At 41.8% G+C, this 17,980-nt stretch overlaps 1 protein-coding gene across 1 annotated transcript in view; it reads right to left on the reverse strand.

Annotated features, from left to right (window-relative positions):
- Positions 1 to 290: 290 nt before the first annotated feature.
- Pax3 (paired box 3) overlaps positions 291 to 17,980 on the reverse strand; it is a 32,890-nt gene continuing 15,200 nt past the window's right edge. The window contains exons 5-6 of the mRNA XM_029538681.1: positions 954 to 1,200; positions 291 to 453 (exon numbers count right to left, since the gene is read on the reverse strand). Coding sequence (XP_029394541.1) covers positions 419 to 453; positions 954 to 1,200 — 282 coding nt within the window. The 3' untranslated portion in view covers positions 291 to 418. The remainder of the gene's footprint in view (positions 454 to 953; positions 1,201 to 17,980) is intronic.

The following is a 17,980-nucleotide window of genomic DNA, read 5'->3' on the forward strand; positions in this document are numbered from 1 at the left end:
GCTTACTCAAACCACTCTGTGAATATCTCTCTCTCTCTCTCTCTCTCACACACACACACACACACACACACACACACACACACACGGAATGTTTTAGTTTCTTTGATCAGCAACAAAGATTTGGGGACATTTTGATATGTAGCCAGTTACATCACTGTCTTAAAATGGTGCATTTTACAGCTCTGGGTCTTCCTTGTCTCCCCTGCTTTTTGTCCAATATGTTCAAAGAATCTGAAAGCAACTATTGGAGAAAGAAAATCAATCTCTTTTGTCTCCACCTCCCCCAAAAGCTGATTTTTTTTTCATTTCTTTTTTTTTGTTTTTTTTTTTTTTTTTTTTTTTATTGTTTAGTTTCTGAGAAGATTCTTCATGTCTAGTCTGTGGAGGCCGGAAACAGGGCTCCAAGTGGACAGTTCACTTATGCAATATCTGGCTTGAGATAATGAAAGGCACCTGTAAGGAAACACACGCAGCTTTTTAGGTCATGCTGGGACAATTCACAGTTAGGGGCAAGATCAGCTACAGGCTGACAATGTCATATTTAATACCACGGTATCAAAGGATCGAGACTAATATTTTTATTCCTGAGACAAGTTTGACACAACTCTGTGTCCTGGGCTTATCCCCATATGATCCTGGCGCTGACCTCATTAAGAACATGTGTTTCTAATGCTAGAGGTTATTTCATTTTGGCCAACCTCCGTGTTTTACCTACTGACAATCCGGTTTTCCGTCCCAGCAATTAATAACTGCAAGATGTTATTGACATCAGTTAAGCAAATAATTACACAAGGGAGCCTGTGCTGTAGCAATCAGCTGGCTTTGCCACAAAAAAAAAAAAAAATGATACTGGGATGAAAGGCTTAAACATGCCTCCAGTTCCCCGTTCTCAAACAAGAGGTGATCTCGCTCCCTTCCAGGAGGAACTACCCCCTAGAATGTCCAAGGCTTACTTTGTCCATACTGCCCATACTGGTAGCCTGTGACAGGGTCCATACTGTAGCCTGCGGTGCTATAGGTGGGGGGACAATAGGGCTGAGATGTGGGCAGACTGTCCGCATTCTTCATATGTTCCAGTCTCTGACTGCAGCTGGCTGACACCGTGGTCGTGGGTTCCAGGCCCCCAGTGAGAGGGGACAGAGCATAGTCGGTCTGAGGCTGGTGCGGTACCCCACCGTGGTTGGTCAGAAGTCCCATTACCTGCAATGATGACGAGCAGAGAAGAAGTTAAAGTGTGGGCAGAGACAGATGGCAGCCCCAAACCAGCGCAAGATCTTGAAAGGCCAACTTTTATGTCTCTAGAAAGCCATTGAGGAGCTTTTCTGAAGGCTTTGACCCCGATTCAAAGTGGCAGCCACATGACCTCACCCAAGATAACATCTGACAGCAGTTTCAGCAAAAGGAAGGGGAGGGAGAAGGAAAAGAAGGAAGGGGAGGAAGACGACAAGAGAAGGAGAGATTACACCATGTCTGCTGTGATAACATCAGACTGGAATTTCAAAAAAAAAGCAAAGAAGCGACAGAGGGAGATGTTATATAAGTCTAGAGAGAAAACCATCTAATATAGTACATCTGGACACCCAAGTGATTGTGTGTGTGTGTGTGTGTGTGTGTGTGTGTGTGTTTCTGGGAATTGGACTCAGGGATTATACATGCTGAGCAAGTACCACAAATCCCCAACCATGCAATTAAAAAGTCACTTGCATATGTGTGTGTGTGTGTGTGTGTGTGTGCACATAGGTGTGTTTGTACATGTAGGTATATACATATATATTTGTGAGTGCTTATATGTGGGTACATATGTGTGTGTGTGTACACATGTATGTGTTTGACCCCTGCTCAGCACTGCAAAAATTAAAAAATAAATTTAAGTCAAGCTTGTGAGTATGGATCCTAAGACCTCTATGTCTCTTTTCCCCAAGCTCTCTCTCTCAAAGCAGCTTCTCTTTGGAGCCTGGGTGAGCAGCTAGAGACCCTTCTCCTCCCCAGTGCTCCCTGTGCTTCCCCCATTAAGCCTACTATATGACTTCACTTTTCCACACTGTTTTTGGTTTTGGTTTTTCGAGACAGGGTTTCTCTGTGTAGCCCTGGCTGTCCTGGAACTCACTTTGTAGACCAGGCTGGCCTCGAACTCAGAAATCCGCCTGCCTCTGCCTCCCGAGTGCTGGGATTAAAGGCGTGCGCCACCACGCCCGGCAGTTTTCCACTTTGATCTGTGAGACCTGAGAGAGCTGACATGTGCTACCCTCCTACCCTAGCACTGCTTGGAAGCTAATGGTGCCAAACAATTGGTCACAGAGTTTCCGAGCAGGCGGGCATGCTGGTCAAGGTCTACCATCCAAGCCTTCAGAAGGCGGAGGCGAAAGGATTGCCCTGAGTTGGAGGCTAACCTGTGCTATAACGTAAGACCCCCCATCTCAAAAAGCCAAAGCGAATCAAAAGACTTTCCAAGCACATGCTGCTACTGCCAGGCGATTCCTTCCTTCTTAGACTCGAATCTGGGTTATAAGAAGTATTAAAAGGGACGCATATAGGAGTTTTTTTAAGGTTATAAATGACCCCAAAGAATATGCCACCTTAAAAAAAACACAGTAATCACACAACAAAAGCTCTCTGACCAGCGCCGCAAAGCTTTTCCCAAGCTCATATTCAGGGACCCTCCCAGCCCTTTCATCATGGAATCTCAGAGGGAAATTTATTCAAAACTAGAACGTATCCACACAAGAAAGTGATTTCCCCCAGAAAGCAACTGCAGAAGCAATCTATTAGTGGGTAGAGAACCCTCCTCTCCAAAACAAACAAACAAACAAACAGTCCTACTAGTGAGATACCCCTGAGCTGCATAACAGTCCATCATGGTCCTGCAGTTTAAAGACAAAAACAATAAAACAGACCACGGTCCTCTGCGCTAAGCACAAAGCTGCATTTATACATGGGCAATTCAGGCAACATACTCCTAGATCTAAGGGCTCTATCACAGTGGGGTTTGAAGCTACTCCTACACCCCCATTCTTACTTGGACTGGAAAACAAGATCCCATAACCTCCTTTGGGGAAATTTTGTGTAACCTTAGAAGTAAACAAATCTGAATAAAGTTTTAAATTGCTCCATCTTTAATGGGCCACAAGATAAGCATCCCAGAGAGATGCTTACTGCCTTCCTCCATTCGAAAGGTCACTCTTCCAGTCACTGGTAGGAAGGGAGGTAAGAGCAGAACACTGTAAACTCAGATTCTGAAAACCATCCCAGTGACTGAGATTTGTTGGCACTATGTGGCAAAATATGTGGAAATGCCAAGCATAGTTTTATTGGGAGTTCCAAGCAAATGACCTTAACAAAATGGAGTGCAAATCCATAGGCTCACAGTTCCAGGAAGACAGGCACCAGAACAGATTCTCAACCTTCATTTTGTGACCCTTTAATATAGTTCCTCATGCTGGGGTGACCCTTAACCGTAAGATTATTTTACTGCCACTTCATAACTGTTATTTTGCTATTGTTATTAATTGTAACGTGAATATCTGATATGCAGGATATCTGATATGATGTCCCTGTGAAAACGTCATTTGACCCCCAGAGAGGTCATGACCCACAGGTTGAGAAATGCTGCTCCAGAGTACAGCTTCTAGTAAGATCATGCCCATATTTATAAGTTTATAATGCTTATACAACTATGTATGAGTTGTTTTCTTCATTTGAAGGGGGCAAGTATACTGTAATTAACTATGTTAAATAAGCCTTTAGGAAAGACCATTTTAACTCTATCAGTCCTGAAAAGAAAATATCCAGTGGTCTTGGGTCAAAAGAAATTCAATTTTAAATGAATGGTGATCTTCAGGAAGATTTTAAAAAAAAAGAAAAAAAGAAAAAGAAAACTCAGTTTGCCATATGTGACTTTAAGAGAGAGATGGAATTTATAGGTACTGTCTTAGTCAGGGTTTCTATTCCTGCACAATATCATGACCAAGAAGCAAGTTGGGGAGGAAAGGGTTTATTCGGCTTACATTTCCATACTGCTTTTGATCACCAAAGGATGCAGGACTGGAACTCAAGCAGGTCAGAAAGCAGGAGCTGATGCAGAAGCCATGGAGGGATGTTCTTTACTGGCTTGCTTCCCCTGGCTTGCTCAGCCTGCTTTCTTATAGAATCCAAGACTACCAGCCCAGAGATGGTCCCACCCACAAGGGACCTCCCCCCTTGATCACTAATTGAGAAAATGCCCTGCAACTGGATCTCATGGAGGCATTTCCCCAACTGAAGCTCCTTTCTCTGTGATAACTCCAGCTGTGTCAAGTTGACACAAAGCTATCCAGTATAGGTACAGTCAGAGTTTAAGAGTTAAGGAACTTGGGGTAGAATTTATTCAAAAAGCACATGCAAGAACTAAACATATACATTCTTCTGACGAACTTTAAAAAAAATCCCCTGCCACACATTTCTAGTTGCATAACTTTGGAGGAAAAGGTCATTTTTTTTTTCTCTCTCTCCTAGGGGGAGGAAACAAAATGGGAAGGATTTTTGTTTGTTGAGATAGAATCTCTCTAGGTAGGCCCTGGCTGTCGTGGAACTCAATATGTAGACCAGACTGGTCTTGAACTCACGGAGATCCACCTGCCTCTACCTCCCACATGCTAAGATTAAAGGTGTGCACCACCATGACTATCCAGAGTCTTCAACAGCTCTTCCCACGAGAAAAACAACAAGACAACACTGTATGGTCCTGCTCGTGCTTCAACTCTTTGCAGCATTTGTGTTGGGGGAAAAAAAAAAATTGAACAAAATTTCTCTTTAAGAATTTGGGTTAGCTATTGGAAGACAGAGAAAGGACGCCAGACTCCAGGACACCGGTTAGACTGCCTTTAGGAATTTGCAGGGTGGAGTGGTACACACCTTTAATCCCAGTACTCTGGAGGCAGAGATGGGAGGATCTCTGTAAGTTCAGACCAAGAGGCCTGCTCTACATAGCAGTTTCAGACTGGCCAAAGCTACATAATGAAATCTTAAACAAACAAACAAAGACCTAAATAACTGCTTCCGGCTTAGGAGGACCCTTAGCTCCACAGCCCAATGACTGGTGTGAAGGAAGAAAAAGAACTTGAAACCAGTTGCCCTGGTCCCTTTCCCTGCCTGAGGTAGCTCAACAGGGTGGCATTGTGACACGAATATTTACTTTCACTGTGATCCTTATAATTTAAGGACCCAAAGTTGGGAATGGAGACACCAAGGACCTAAAATCCCAGCTCTCGGGAGCCTGAGGCACAAAGACGTCAAAATTAAGGTTTCCCTGAGCTACCCAGAGAAACTCAGTCTCAAAAGAGAAGAAGGAGAACACGAGGAGGAGGAGATGGGGAGCAGGAAGAGAGAAAGACTAGTAAATAATTATCATTGTTTTTCTCCGTGATTTATATTGCTAAACCTTGAGGCAGCCACCATTTTAATAACCTGTCATTTTAAAATTAAAGTAGAGATCTACGGGGGAGGTGAACATATGAATAGGAACGGCCCCACTTTCCCTTGACAGGGTTCAAAACCCCGAATCTCTATGGAAGGGTCCCGTTACACTTTTATGTATGGTTCCTTAAAAGCTATTTCTTGCTTCATGTGCTTCCAAGGAAACTACAGAAACTTCTTTTATACACAAGAAGTTAGTAAATAAGTTTCTTAGCCCTCCCACCAGTACGGCCATGGAACGCCACGAAGCCCTCAACTCTTGAAGAACATCTCTAGTGTGTCTTCTATGCATGATTTTCCTACAGCAACTGGTTGCTCAAAGGCTAAAACAAAATCCTCATTTGTTGCAAAAAAAAAAAAAAAAAAGTCCCTAACCCCTCCCTTATATCATTAATAATCTATGTCTACTACAAGGCTGGCTTTTTTTTTTTTTTTTTTTAAGTATAAGGGGAAGCACAATTGCTTTGTTTCCAAAAATAGTTTTGAAGAAAACAATTTCAAAGCTTCTCTATTCTGCCTCCCAGATGCTGACCATATTTCTAGGAAATGACAGGTAAGTGATGGAGATTAACTAGGAGGAAGAGAGGCTTCCTTACATCAAGGTTCTATCCTACGGGGGGGGGGGGGGGGGAAGAGGAGGGTCGCTTTGACTGTTTGGCAGTATGTGCATACGCATTTCTGTGCACAATGTGCATGCAAAAACGTGTGTGTGGGGGGGGGGATACGGTGATGGGAGTGTGTCACACAGCATGACTATGGAGGTCAGAGGACAACTTGTAGGAGTTGGTCCTCTCCTTCCACCATGCCCATCCTGGCAAGGGGATTCTGGTCATCAGCCTCAGCAAGCAACATTTTTCTACTCATTGATCCCTCCCACTCTCCTGCGGCTCTTGATTTTTACATCCAGTTATATAACAAGCCTCTCTAATCAAGGCATCTGAATGAAGACACTCTACTAACCACATTTCTGAATGGCCCCTGCAGTGTCGCCCAGGCACTACCTCTGACCTATTTCCCAGGTGACCTTTAAAAACAAATCCAAAAACCTTTCAGTTCTGGGTCCACACTTCATCCTTCCTCCCGCTCTCCCACCTCCCATTTTATTAGAGATGTGGTTTTTTTTTTTTTTTCCTGAAGATCTCTTGCAGCTTGTTCTCAAGTTTCAGGATTCTGAATAGGTTGTTTACATCTTGATTGGGAGATTACATGGTTCAGGAGAGAGCAACTCTTTACAACTGCTTCATGCCGCATTTCTCTTGAATTAATTTCCCTATTGTAAGATTAAATATAAAAGATAAATAAAAAAAAAAAAAAAAAACTATGGGCCAAATTAAGATTTACATTTAAAACGATGTGTCTGGAAAATATTTGTCTTGGCACAGACGTTGTGACTTTGCTGCCGTCCCTCCCTCAGAAATGCTCAGAACTTATCAGAGATCTAAAATGACAAAGCAAATTAGGAGGTGTGCATAGGCACTTCTTTTAGCCTCGGGAGGAATTCATGCTCTGGACTTTATTCTTCTTGCTCTCCAGTAATCAGGCGTTCTTCTGATTTAGAATTTAACAACACACATTTAGTTAATTATTTCTAAAAAGCTTCAATGTATGATGCACACAGTTGTTCAGTTGTTGAGCCTTTCACCCGTCCCTCTAAAACTCTACTGAGTACACATTTTTTAAAGATGTGATTTATCTCTAAAGTCAAACAAACAAAGTCTATTGAATGCCTTTGGCCAACACAGGTATCCCTGGAGTCCATTAATGGTTAAATCTTAGCAAGTGTACTCTTGAGGCCGCAAACCCTCAATTTTAAACGATGCACGCAGCTCAGAAAATATCTTCAGATTCAAATGCCTTAGGAATTATTCTGCAATTGATTAGCATCTAAATAATTAGATTTGGGGTCCTGTCCGTTTGAAAGCTGTAAGAAAGAGGAAAGTTGCCTAAAGGCAGGGGTCTCTCTTGGGGTCTGCAGGGTGACCTCTCACCCATCGTGAGAGTCAGGCTTAGGGACAGGAGGACTTCTATCTAACTAGATAGAGAAGCATGGAACCTGCTTAACTAAGGATGTGCTACTACTACTACTACTACTATTATTATTATTATCATTCTTGACTCATGTATTACACACAAGTAGCAGTGTCTAATGAGGGGTAAAAAAGATAATGAATGCCAGACACGTGTGGCACCCATGCCATGAGGACTTCCGAGTTTCATTTGCAAAGCGCACGGTGGGAAGTGTTCCGACTAAAGCCTTCTTCTGTCTAGAGAGCAACCACAGAAATCACATTCAGTTTCTGAATTCCTTCCGGTACTTGTTTCTCAGTAGGCTAAGTGATAAGTTGGTAGCCATGCACTGTTTAGTATTTTCATTACTATTCTCCTTGTTTTCTTTTTGTTTTTTGAAGTGATGGGGATCAAGCCTAGAGCCCCATACTTGGTAGGCAAGCACTCAGCCACTGAACTACATCCTCAGCCAAGCAAATAGAAATGGCTCTCAAGGGGTACATATATATGCATGCATATGTGTGTATATAGTCTACTTCTAGCCAATGATGAACAGTCACGCCATTTCTACCTATCACCATCATCAAAAAGAAGAAGAAGAAGAAGAAGAAGAAGAAGAAGAAGAAGAAGAAGAAGAAGAAGAAGAAGAAGAAGAAGAAGAATTCTATTAAGAAAAGATTCAGTCTACCTAGACAAAAAAAAAGTCTGCTTGTTAAACACAATAGATACTAAACTATGTTGGACCCACCATGGACATAATAAACTTCTCATATGTTTTAATTCATTTACGCATGCCTGCATTTAATATGCTTTGGGACCATGTCTATAATTAATATGATTTATGAGAAAGGAACACTTCAATATTGGAGGATAAGCCACATATTTTTTCCTCCTATGAATGAAAAATATAAGAAAATAGCTCAAGGAAAAATTGTTGGCCCATAGCGTATTCCCATGGACTGACAGAGCCCTGCGTAAACTTGGGAAGTTAATGATATCCTCTTATCTGACCCTGACACATTCGCAGCATGTAATTTACAGAAGCTCCGTCCGGGGAATCTTGACAAATGTTCCTGAGGATGTCAGGGCAATGTTCCATTCTAATGCAAAACAGATGTGGGTCAGACACCCTCATTCATCACTTAGCTCAGAGTCTCCAACTCTTTCTTTCCACGAAGGAATAGCATTACCTGCTGTTAACTCTTCTCATTTCAGGGACTTTCTCACAAGCACAGTAGACCTCTAAAGAGTGTGCTCTCAAACCCATGACCACTTAAGCAACCTGTCGGAGAACTCGACTGTGGAAGATCAAACATACATCAGCTTTGGTCCGTGACTGCTTCAGGATATGTTTGCTAAATGCTAATTGACCCTTTGGGACTTCTAACTATAGAAAGGAAAATCTCTATGCTTGGGCATCCTTCGGGGCTTTGATGAGATGGCAGTTTGGAATTTCTCTCTAATTTCCTATAAACTAAACCTGCATTTAAGAAAATGCAGAGCGGATCCACCCTGATAAGCATCTACCCTTAGTTTCACCAAACTCGGTACATAGCTCAACCTAAGACCCATAAATAGCTTCCAACAAATTAGAAACCCACATGGCCTGCCTGCACTGAGTTCAACTCCACCTCCTTGAGGAAAGGCAGTAGGAGACCAAGTGTGCATTCCCTTCTCCCTAAAAGTCTTCCCTCCACCCAGAGCTTAGACATGAGGAGGATGGCTTGAAACCTAGTAGTTTTGATCTTGGGGTTCTGTTTAATCAGAGATTTGCACCCAAACTGTAGCCAAGTGACTGACTAGCAGGGATCTTTTTCTTTCATTTGCCCCTTTATCTGCCCTACCTAAACATTAGTAGTCAGTTTGTAACCTTTTCTTTAAAGTTGGTCATTCTCTTGTATCCTTACACAGAGGCCAGAGAATGTGGGGAGGCAGAGGGCATATCTGACATTAATTAAAAACAGGTCCACCTGGGCAAGAGTGAACTGTTTTTAAGATAAATAGGCCAGGAGTCGGGTCTCCACCTGTGTTATCAATCGTTCATTACTTCCTGGGAAATGTTCCTTTAAATGTTGATAGTTTGCCATTCAACACGTTAGAAATATAGTCGTGTGACATCCACAGAGGCAGGTTGAGCCTGAGCAGGGGTTTTCCCACAGAGAAACACAGGCAGGGGAATCAGCTCCATGGGGGCCACATATGAGCCTCAGAACAGATTATAATAGGTTAACTAGAACTTTTTAAGAGCAAGTTGCTTCAGGGACACATGAGTATTTTGCGTGAGAAAAAGGACCATTGTTTCTTTAAAAAGACACTTCTGTTAATTCAGCACTGTGGATTGGCTGCACAGTGTCTCACAACGATAACAAAAAAACATTCCCTTCAACCCCAAAACACCACCTTGTGATTCCACAAAGCACACTGTCTATGAATGCACGTGTCCGTATGTAGGTGGGCACATGGGTTTTCTCATATGTTTAGAAAGCAGACGTTAATTTTGAGCGTCTTCCTCCATCACTTTCCACTGATTTTGGAGACATAGCCTCTCCTGGAGACCCGAAGCTCACAGAGTCCAGTAAGCTAGCTGGACGGCCTGAAAGCCCAGTGATCCTTCAGGCTCCATTCTCTAGCAGCTAGCTGGACGGCCTGAAAGCCCAGTGATCCTTCAGGCTCCGTTTCTCTAGCATTGGAACTATAGTATACACCCTAGTGACCAGTTTTTAACATGGGTGCTGGGTACAAGAGGTCAGGTCCAAATGCTTATACAGCAAGCGCTTTATCAACTGAGCCATCTGTCTGTCCATCCGTCCCCACACCTCACAGTCTCATATGTCAAGGGAAATAAGCCCAACTCCTCATGTCCTCAGGTACATGGGGAAGCTAAAAAAAAAAAAAACGCATCTACAAAGCAAAAGAGGAGGAAGAAAAGGAAGATTAAGATGAAGAAGAGGAGGAAGAGGAGGAAAAGGAGGAGGAGGGGGAGGAGGGGAAGGAAGAGCAGGAGAAACAACAGTAGAGCATTTTCAGAAAGGTGTGGGAGAATGGGCAGGGGGACAAAGAGATGAATTATAGGTCTATAGGTCGAATTTGATATAAAAATGTAACAGAATATTCTAATTATGATTGTCAACAAATAACTGAATATTTCAAAGCCAGATGTTCCCACTGTGTCAGAGTAGTAGAAAAGCAGTTACGCTGATCTGAACATTACACATTGTCTACATGTGTAGAAGGATCACACAGTACCTCATAAAGAAAAGTGCATTTTTCCAATGGCGCCCCCTCAAAAGGCTTCACAGCTGCCTACCCTTTGACTGGTCATTGGGACATCACAATCACTAGTCTCAGAAATTCCAGTGAACCAACCTTAACCTGAACGCCAAGAGCCATTTTTAAATAGTACCCTATACACTGAAAAATATACACCTTTGATGAAACCCAGACAGATTCTCTAGGGGAGGGGGAAAAAAAACAAAAAAACAAAAAACAGTACACAACTAATGACTGAATCGGGTCTTCTGTGTTTGTGACACAAAGCATACATTCAGCCTGTAATTGAATAAATATGCAAGTATTCAGATTTCTCTAGATATTGCCATTTTGCAAATGCAGTAATAAATTAAAAGCTTTACATCGCATTCCAACCACATATAAAGGGTTGATTCAGACCATAGGCCTTGCTCGGGAACCTAGCATGGCTCGTCTGCATACTGCTAACTACGAGGACAAACTTCTTATTCTAGTAGCTTAGTTATAAACTAAGCGATCACACTCAATTTTTCTTTTCCTCTTCAGTGGCTAGAGGAATTCAAATAAGCCTAAAAAAATAAAAATAAAAAGACCATGGGCCACTGTCTAATTTGTTTAACACACAGACGGAAGGACAGAGCTGACAGAATGGCTATTTATATCAACTCAGTAGACATACACAAAAACAGATTCAGCAGAAAAGGTTCGCCTGTGGCTCTCTCAAGGATTGTGATTCCTGATGCTGCTGGTGGCTACTGTGGGCCCTCCATGTATAAAGAAGGAGATTTGGGCTAACCTGCTGTCATTCTCACAATTGTCCACTTCTAAGTAATCCAGAAGGCCACACCTAAAGTCACTACAAGCCAAGACACTCCTCATATTTTTAAGGATAGGGACCTCAACCTGTAGAGCAACATTCAAGACACCAGGTCAGTCAGTGACAGCTCGTATCAATTCAACAAAGGACTTGACAGCAATAATATTCACCAGGGAGCAGAAGTCCCCTATCCTCCCAGCAGGATGTGGACGGCTGGAAATACACAAATGTCCCAGAGCTCTTCTGGTATAGCTGAAACGGGTTCATTTTATGATCGTAAACAGTCTGAAGTCATTGTAAACATGTGGGGTCTCTCAAGCCCTGGGAATGAGCTCATGGGTCGCCGTAGAAAAGAACCAGAAAGGTATGGAGGCTTTGGAGAGCAGCCGCTTTCCAACGGAACACGTCTCCATTCCAGCTTTGTTTGACACCCAACAAATCTCCTTAATCAAAATCACCTCCTCTTCCTTCCACAGATGAAGTTTCTGGAAAGTGTGGAGGAAGGAAGGCGCTCCTTTGGGAACCGGGTTGGTGTGGCAGACCACCTGCTTGGCTGGTTTTTTCGGAGCAATAAAAAATAAGAGGAGGGCACAGGATTGGATCAGCAATCTGAGTGTCCAATGTGCAATACAAATGGCTTATCAATAATACCAGCCTCAAACAGCTTCTGAATGTGTATCTAAAACGTCCAGAAAGAAACCGCTCTTGAGGTGAGAGCTGGCTGTACCAATAGTTGAAACCTTGCTGTGTTTACCTGAAGAAAGGGCACAAAGGGAGGGGGAGGGCAGACATTTTCTGACAGCAAAGATTTTTCCCTAAAGCAGATGAAGCAGGAAAGCACCCATCGTAACTATTCTTAATAGCTTATCTTTAACAGCCAAAGTCCATCCATATAATAGGCTCATCTGTGTCAAGTTCTTCTTTATATCTTAATGGACAAGCCACCATCATTCCAAGCCTTTGCCGCTAAAACATGTGAGGGTGTGTTTAACTCTGTGGTCAAAAGGAAAATACAAGCAGAATCAAAAGCAGTCCTGACTTTAATGTGTACATATTAACACTTAGCTGCTTCTCCCTAATCAGTCTCAGCATTATCAAATGTTTGTCCAAAGAAACTGTACTGAACGATTGAAATCTAATTTGAAATGGGACCACGATAGTCTAATACATATATGCATGAAACGGCGAAACTGCCTAATAAGCATAGCTGACACCAAATATGCAATTTACATACATTACACACTAATAATCGCAATTTTAGCATTATTCTTTAAAAGCAACTGGACGGGAATTTGAGGTAAAGGCTTTCATTTGTGAAATGTGGATAAGAACAGAAGTGGAGCCTGGCTTCTTGTGCCCTCAGTCACCACCTTGTTAGTGTAGAGATTCAGTCACTCTTTCTGGTTGTGCATCAGGCCTGAGATCGCAATGCTGCAAGTATGTGATGGTTCAACCAGACTTAGATGGATGGTCAACAAAGCTGATGAGATCTGCAGACCAACTCTTTCTTCCGGAGGTGCTGAGTCCTGAGCAGACTTTCAAGCTGGTACACAAATCTTTATGAGAATTTCTGCCCCCTCAGGACATTAGACATGACACAGGACAGGTGTATGGGTTATTCAATTACATCTTACCCAAGATCTGGGCAAAATTTGAAAGGCGGCCTCTGTGCAGCGTTCTGACCTCAGCTAAAAGTTCTCTAAAACAAAACCTTTTAGTTTTTTTTGTTGTTGTTGTTGTTGTTTTTATAATTTAAGCCTATTTTCTTATTTTGTCATTGGTTTCACTCATAGCCAGAATGAAACTCTGCCCATCAGTTCTAAACATAACGTGTGCTCAGAATGACCCAGACTTATACCAAATGTAGTTTTAAGTGTTGCTGGAGTGGGTCTCGGAATGTATGGCTTCTGAGGTTGCAAACAGCACTTCCTCCTTCTATGAAGGAGAGGGCTTTAAACTGAGTGTAAGAAAGCCTCTTGTATATCAAATAGCTCCGGGGTTGGGGGGGGAGAGAAAGAAAAGAAAGACAGGAAAAAAAAACCTAGTGATATGAGAGTAAATGAATCAAAACCATATGGATCAGATGTTCCCTAAAATACATAGTTTGAAAAATTAAGGAGAAAAAGTACTTGGCAAAAATGTGTTTTAGGTTTTTACCAAACCCAAAACATTTGAAGAATCATTTGCAATTGTTGATGAACCCTAAATGCTGCCAAGTTGGCCCATTTTCATAGATGACAGAACAATAGAGAATTTCCCTAGATGCCCTGTAACCAAGTGATAGTGTGTTTCATTCAAGGGCTTGTTGGAAGCTGTCGACAAATCCTACAAAGTTTATAGAAGTCGATGGAGGCGGGACAAGAATTTATAAAGTTTCTTAGTCTAATTGCCCATGTTGGGAGTGTGGGCTATGTGTGTTTTGGGGATGGGGAAGCACTGGAGGTAGTATTTCAGGCAAAGGAAAGCTAATTAAAAGAACATGGGTCACATGTTAATGAGCCTCATGTTTTGAGTGTGTGGTAATATTTCCTTGCAGTCCAATTTCCAAGCCAGTGTCCTCTGTATCTCCCACACATGTAGTGAGATTTTGAGAACAGTATCTACAGAAAGGGAAATCAATAATCTGTGTGTATGGATTCTGTATTGTCCTTGCAGCAAGGGAATATAACTTTTCAAAAGAAAATACTGTTACCAGGAAAAGACCTCATGAGGGAGAGTTGGGTGGTCTTCTTGGGGTGGGGGTATAGCAGACTGTCCTCATTCTAAGCCCTGTCTCCTAGAAAGGTTAACTATGTCAGACAACTATTCAGAAGGTAAAAAAAAAAAAAAATATTGAGGTTTTAACATGCCCTGCCCCTGTCTGTCTCTGAGAATCTTGCCTCAAGTCTTCTGACAAATCCAGCCTTTGCTAGCAAATGGGAGGCCAGCCCTCCATTTGTGAAACCATTTGGCCACGCTCACAGGACAAGCAGGTCAAAGGCAGTGGCTATGCCCATTGAAAACATCTTACAACATAATGCTTCCCTTGACAGAGACTAGTAACAGAAATGTGTGACTCATGTTCACAGAAGAATAACTAGGAAAAGGGAGATAGAGAAAGGGTGGGTACCATGTGGCAAATGATGTGTCTACTATTCCTTATTTAAAAACTAGATGTCAACCAATTATGGTGGCCCACACCTGTAATTCCAGCATTGGGAGTCTGGGGTAAAAAGATTGTTAGGTGGATCTTAGACCCACCTGGTATAGAGTGAGACCTTGTGCCAAGAAAAATAAAAAGCAAAGAAATAGAAAACAAACAAACAAAATACAAGAAAATATCTTGACACATTGGTTCCCATACATATATTCTATCCCCTGCTAGTTTGAATAGTCAACAATGTACCACCATTGGTGATAGTGGAGGAAATATCAAATAGAATACACAAGTATCTTAAATATGCCAAATAGACTCAACCAAAGATAGCTACAATGAATTGGCCACAATCATTCAAAAAACACTTCAGTTGAAAAATCTGTACACTACCATCTATCTTAATTTTTAGAAAGGCTTACAATGTAAAAAAGAACCCATTGTTAATGTATAACAAAAATATCACCAGTGGTTGTCCTGGAAAAAGTTCTATACAATGCTGAGTCTGACTTGGCCATGTAAGGAACAGTATGACATAGTTTTCTACCCCTGGAACAGAGCCAGCAGGGCATGGGCCCCCAAGAAGGTTGATGGTTGCTGTGGCATAAGGCTTGTTTGTAATATACTGTACATACTTTCACATCCCTCCCTCTACCAAGGTTAATGACTCCATGATAATCAGAGACAGCATGAGGCCAGGAGACAAGGGTGTGCCTATGTCTCAGCAAAATGGTAGAGTGCTGTGACCTTCAGGACAGCCCTCAAGGCTGTGGGAAAGAATACTGAAAACATGAGTTTGAAAATATATCATTTCCCAACGATGCAAAATATGATGCAATATGAATTATATATGGAGCTTCACAGATCTAGGAACTGAAGCAGCTGTACTGAGACAGCTTGTCAGAAAGAAACTAAGGAAGGAGATAGAGACTTAGGGAGTGGTGATCTCAAGGCCAGATCCTTCCCAGCTAAGTTGTTTGTTGGTTTACGATTATAAAGGCAGTTGGATTCCTGAGTTCAAGGTCATCCTGGGACAGAGCTAATTTAGGTCCAGGTGTGGTCGGTCAGAATGGTAATTTCCGAGTGGGGTCCCATCCAACTATCTTACTGTCTGTGTGTGCTTGCTATTCCTTTCTAAGAATCAAGGGGCTGGGGTCATGGGATGCTGAATCATGGGGTAATCAAAAGGGAAGCTGGGGTAATGACTGAATTAATATGTAAAATAAAATAAAATAAAATAAAATAAAATAAAATAAAACTGGGCTTTTGGTCTGCAAGGAATGAACTACCCAGAGTTTTTAGAGTTTCAAAAGAAAGCTGTCTCGAGACAGCAGAACACAGAGAGCAATCTGAAAAGCAGTCTCAAGCAGAACACACAGAGAGAGAGAGAGAGAGAGAGAGAGAGAGAGAGAGAGAGAGAGAGAGCAGTCTGGAAAATCATCTCCAACAGAACATAGGTTAGCTTGGACCCACAATTTGACTTTGGATTATTTATTTCACTCCTCCCAGACACCCCTTCTCGCAGAACCCCTCTCCAAGCTGAGACTGCTTCTTGGCAATATAGTCAGCACAAAATGTTTTTATTACTGGTAGAAATTAAAAGATAAATGAAAACCAGTCAGGCTTATCAAAAACAATTCTAAATTAACCTAAACTTAAAACCTAAATTCGGGGGCTAGAGAAAGAGCCCAGCAGTTATGAGCTCTGACTGCTCTTGCAGAGGAACTGGGTTCAATTTCCAATATCCACATGGTGACTCACAAATGTCTGTTACTCCAGGGGACCCAACACCCTCTTCTCACCTCTGAGGATACCAGGGATACCTGTGGTACACGTACATCCATACAGACAAACCACTCATACACATAAAATAAAATGAATAAATCTAAAACCGAAAACTAAATTAAACCCCTAGCACTAACAAAAATCAAAAAAAAAAAAAAAAAAAAAAAAACAACAACAACAACAGGCTAGTCTCTACTAGTGTTTTTCAAATGTGACTAAAATCCTGTCTCTGCTTTGTTTTGAAGTGTGCTTCTTCTCCACTCAACAAAAGACTAGATTCTAAACCAACAACCAAGAACCCTAGATTCTAATTTCAACCCCCTTACACTAATGGTGGATTAGTCCCGCCAATGAATGTGCCTGTTCACTAGGTGACAAGGCAGGGGTGGAGGATGCAAAAGGGCAAGTGGAGACTAGAGAAGTGACAGTCACCGGTTCTGTCCTCAGAATCACATGATCCAATCCACGTGACAACAATGGAGTCTCTGTAAAGCAGGAACTAGAGGCGGAGGACCACCACGCTGTTTTGACTGTCTTTTGACTTAGAAGGTGAAGCAAGTCATTAGACTTGGGTTCCTCATAACTCATAACTTTCTTTATGCTATTTTCTGATGAAGCCAGACAACCAAGACCACTGTAGGCAACTTTTACTTCAATAGAGGCATTGAGGCAAAACAGTCAGTCCAAAGAGCTGTAGAAATCTGAGTTCTAACTCCAATTTTCTCTTCTGTTATTTTTTTATATGTGTTCGGATGGTACTGAGTCACTCAGTCCCTGTCTTGTCCTCAGCTTTGCCTAAGAACACTGTTCTCATTTTTCTGATTTGGTGGGAACACTGTAAGAATTAAGATAGCATAGAACCCTAAGGTATTTACAGTAAAAACACAAAATATGCTAGTTATTCACGAATGTAAGTATAGAACTGATATGGTATGTAAAAGAAAATAAACACAGGAAAAGTTGCCTATGAGATTTTTTTCAGTGCTAGATATGAAATGACCCACTCTGCCACTGACTCCGAAGTCATTGACAGTTTCCTTGAAGATGAGCATTAATGGCTGGAAGATCAATTTTTAATGCATCTGCTTAGGTAATATTTCTACAGCCACATTCCCTGACTATTGCATGCAAGAAACTAACCATGTCATATACAGAGTTCAAGGTCATGCTATTTTCATTACAAAGGAAAAAAAAATAAAGTTCTAAGACATTCTGATGGAACCCTGACTCTCACAGAAGCAGCTCCTATCGCAGTTTCCTCTCATGGAAAATTTTCAACCAAATTAATCCATTAAAAAGCTGTTCTCTGTGGAGCTGGAGATGTGCCTCAGAGCTGGCTGCTTTTCCAGAGGACCTGGGTTGAATTCCTAGCACCTACATGGCATTTCACAGCTGCTCTAACTGGAATTCTAGGGAATCTGCCATCCTTACTCAGGAAAAATACCAATGCATATGAAAATAAGTGAAAGAAAGAAAGAAAGAAAGAAAGAAAGAAAGAAAGAAAGAAAGAAAGAAAGAAAGAAAGAAAGAAAGAAAGA

This window comes from Mus pahari, chromosome 5 (genome assembly GCF_900095145.1).
Source record: "Mus pahari chromosome 5, PAHARI_EIJ_v1.1, whole genome shotgun sequence".
Lineage (NCBI taxonomy): Eukaryota > Metazoa > Chordata > Mammalia > Rodentia > Muridae > Mus > Mus pahari.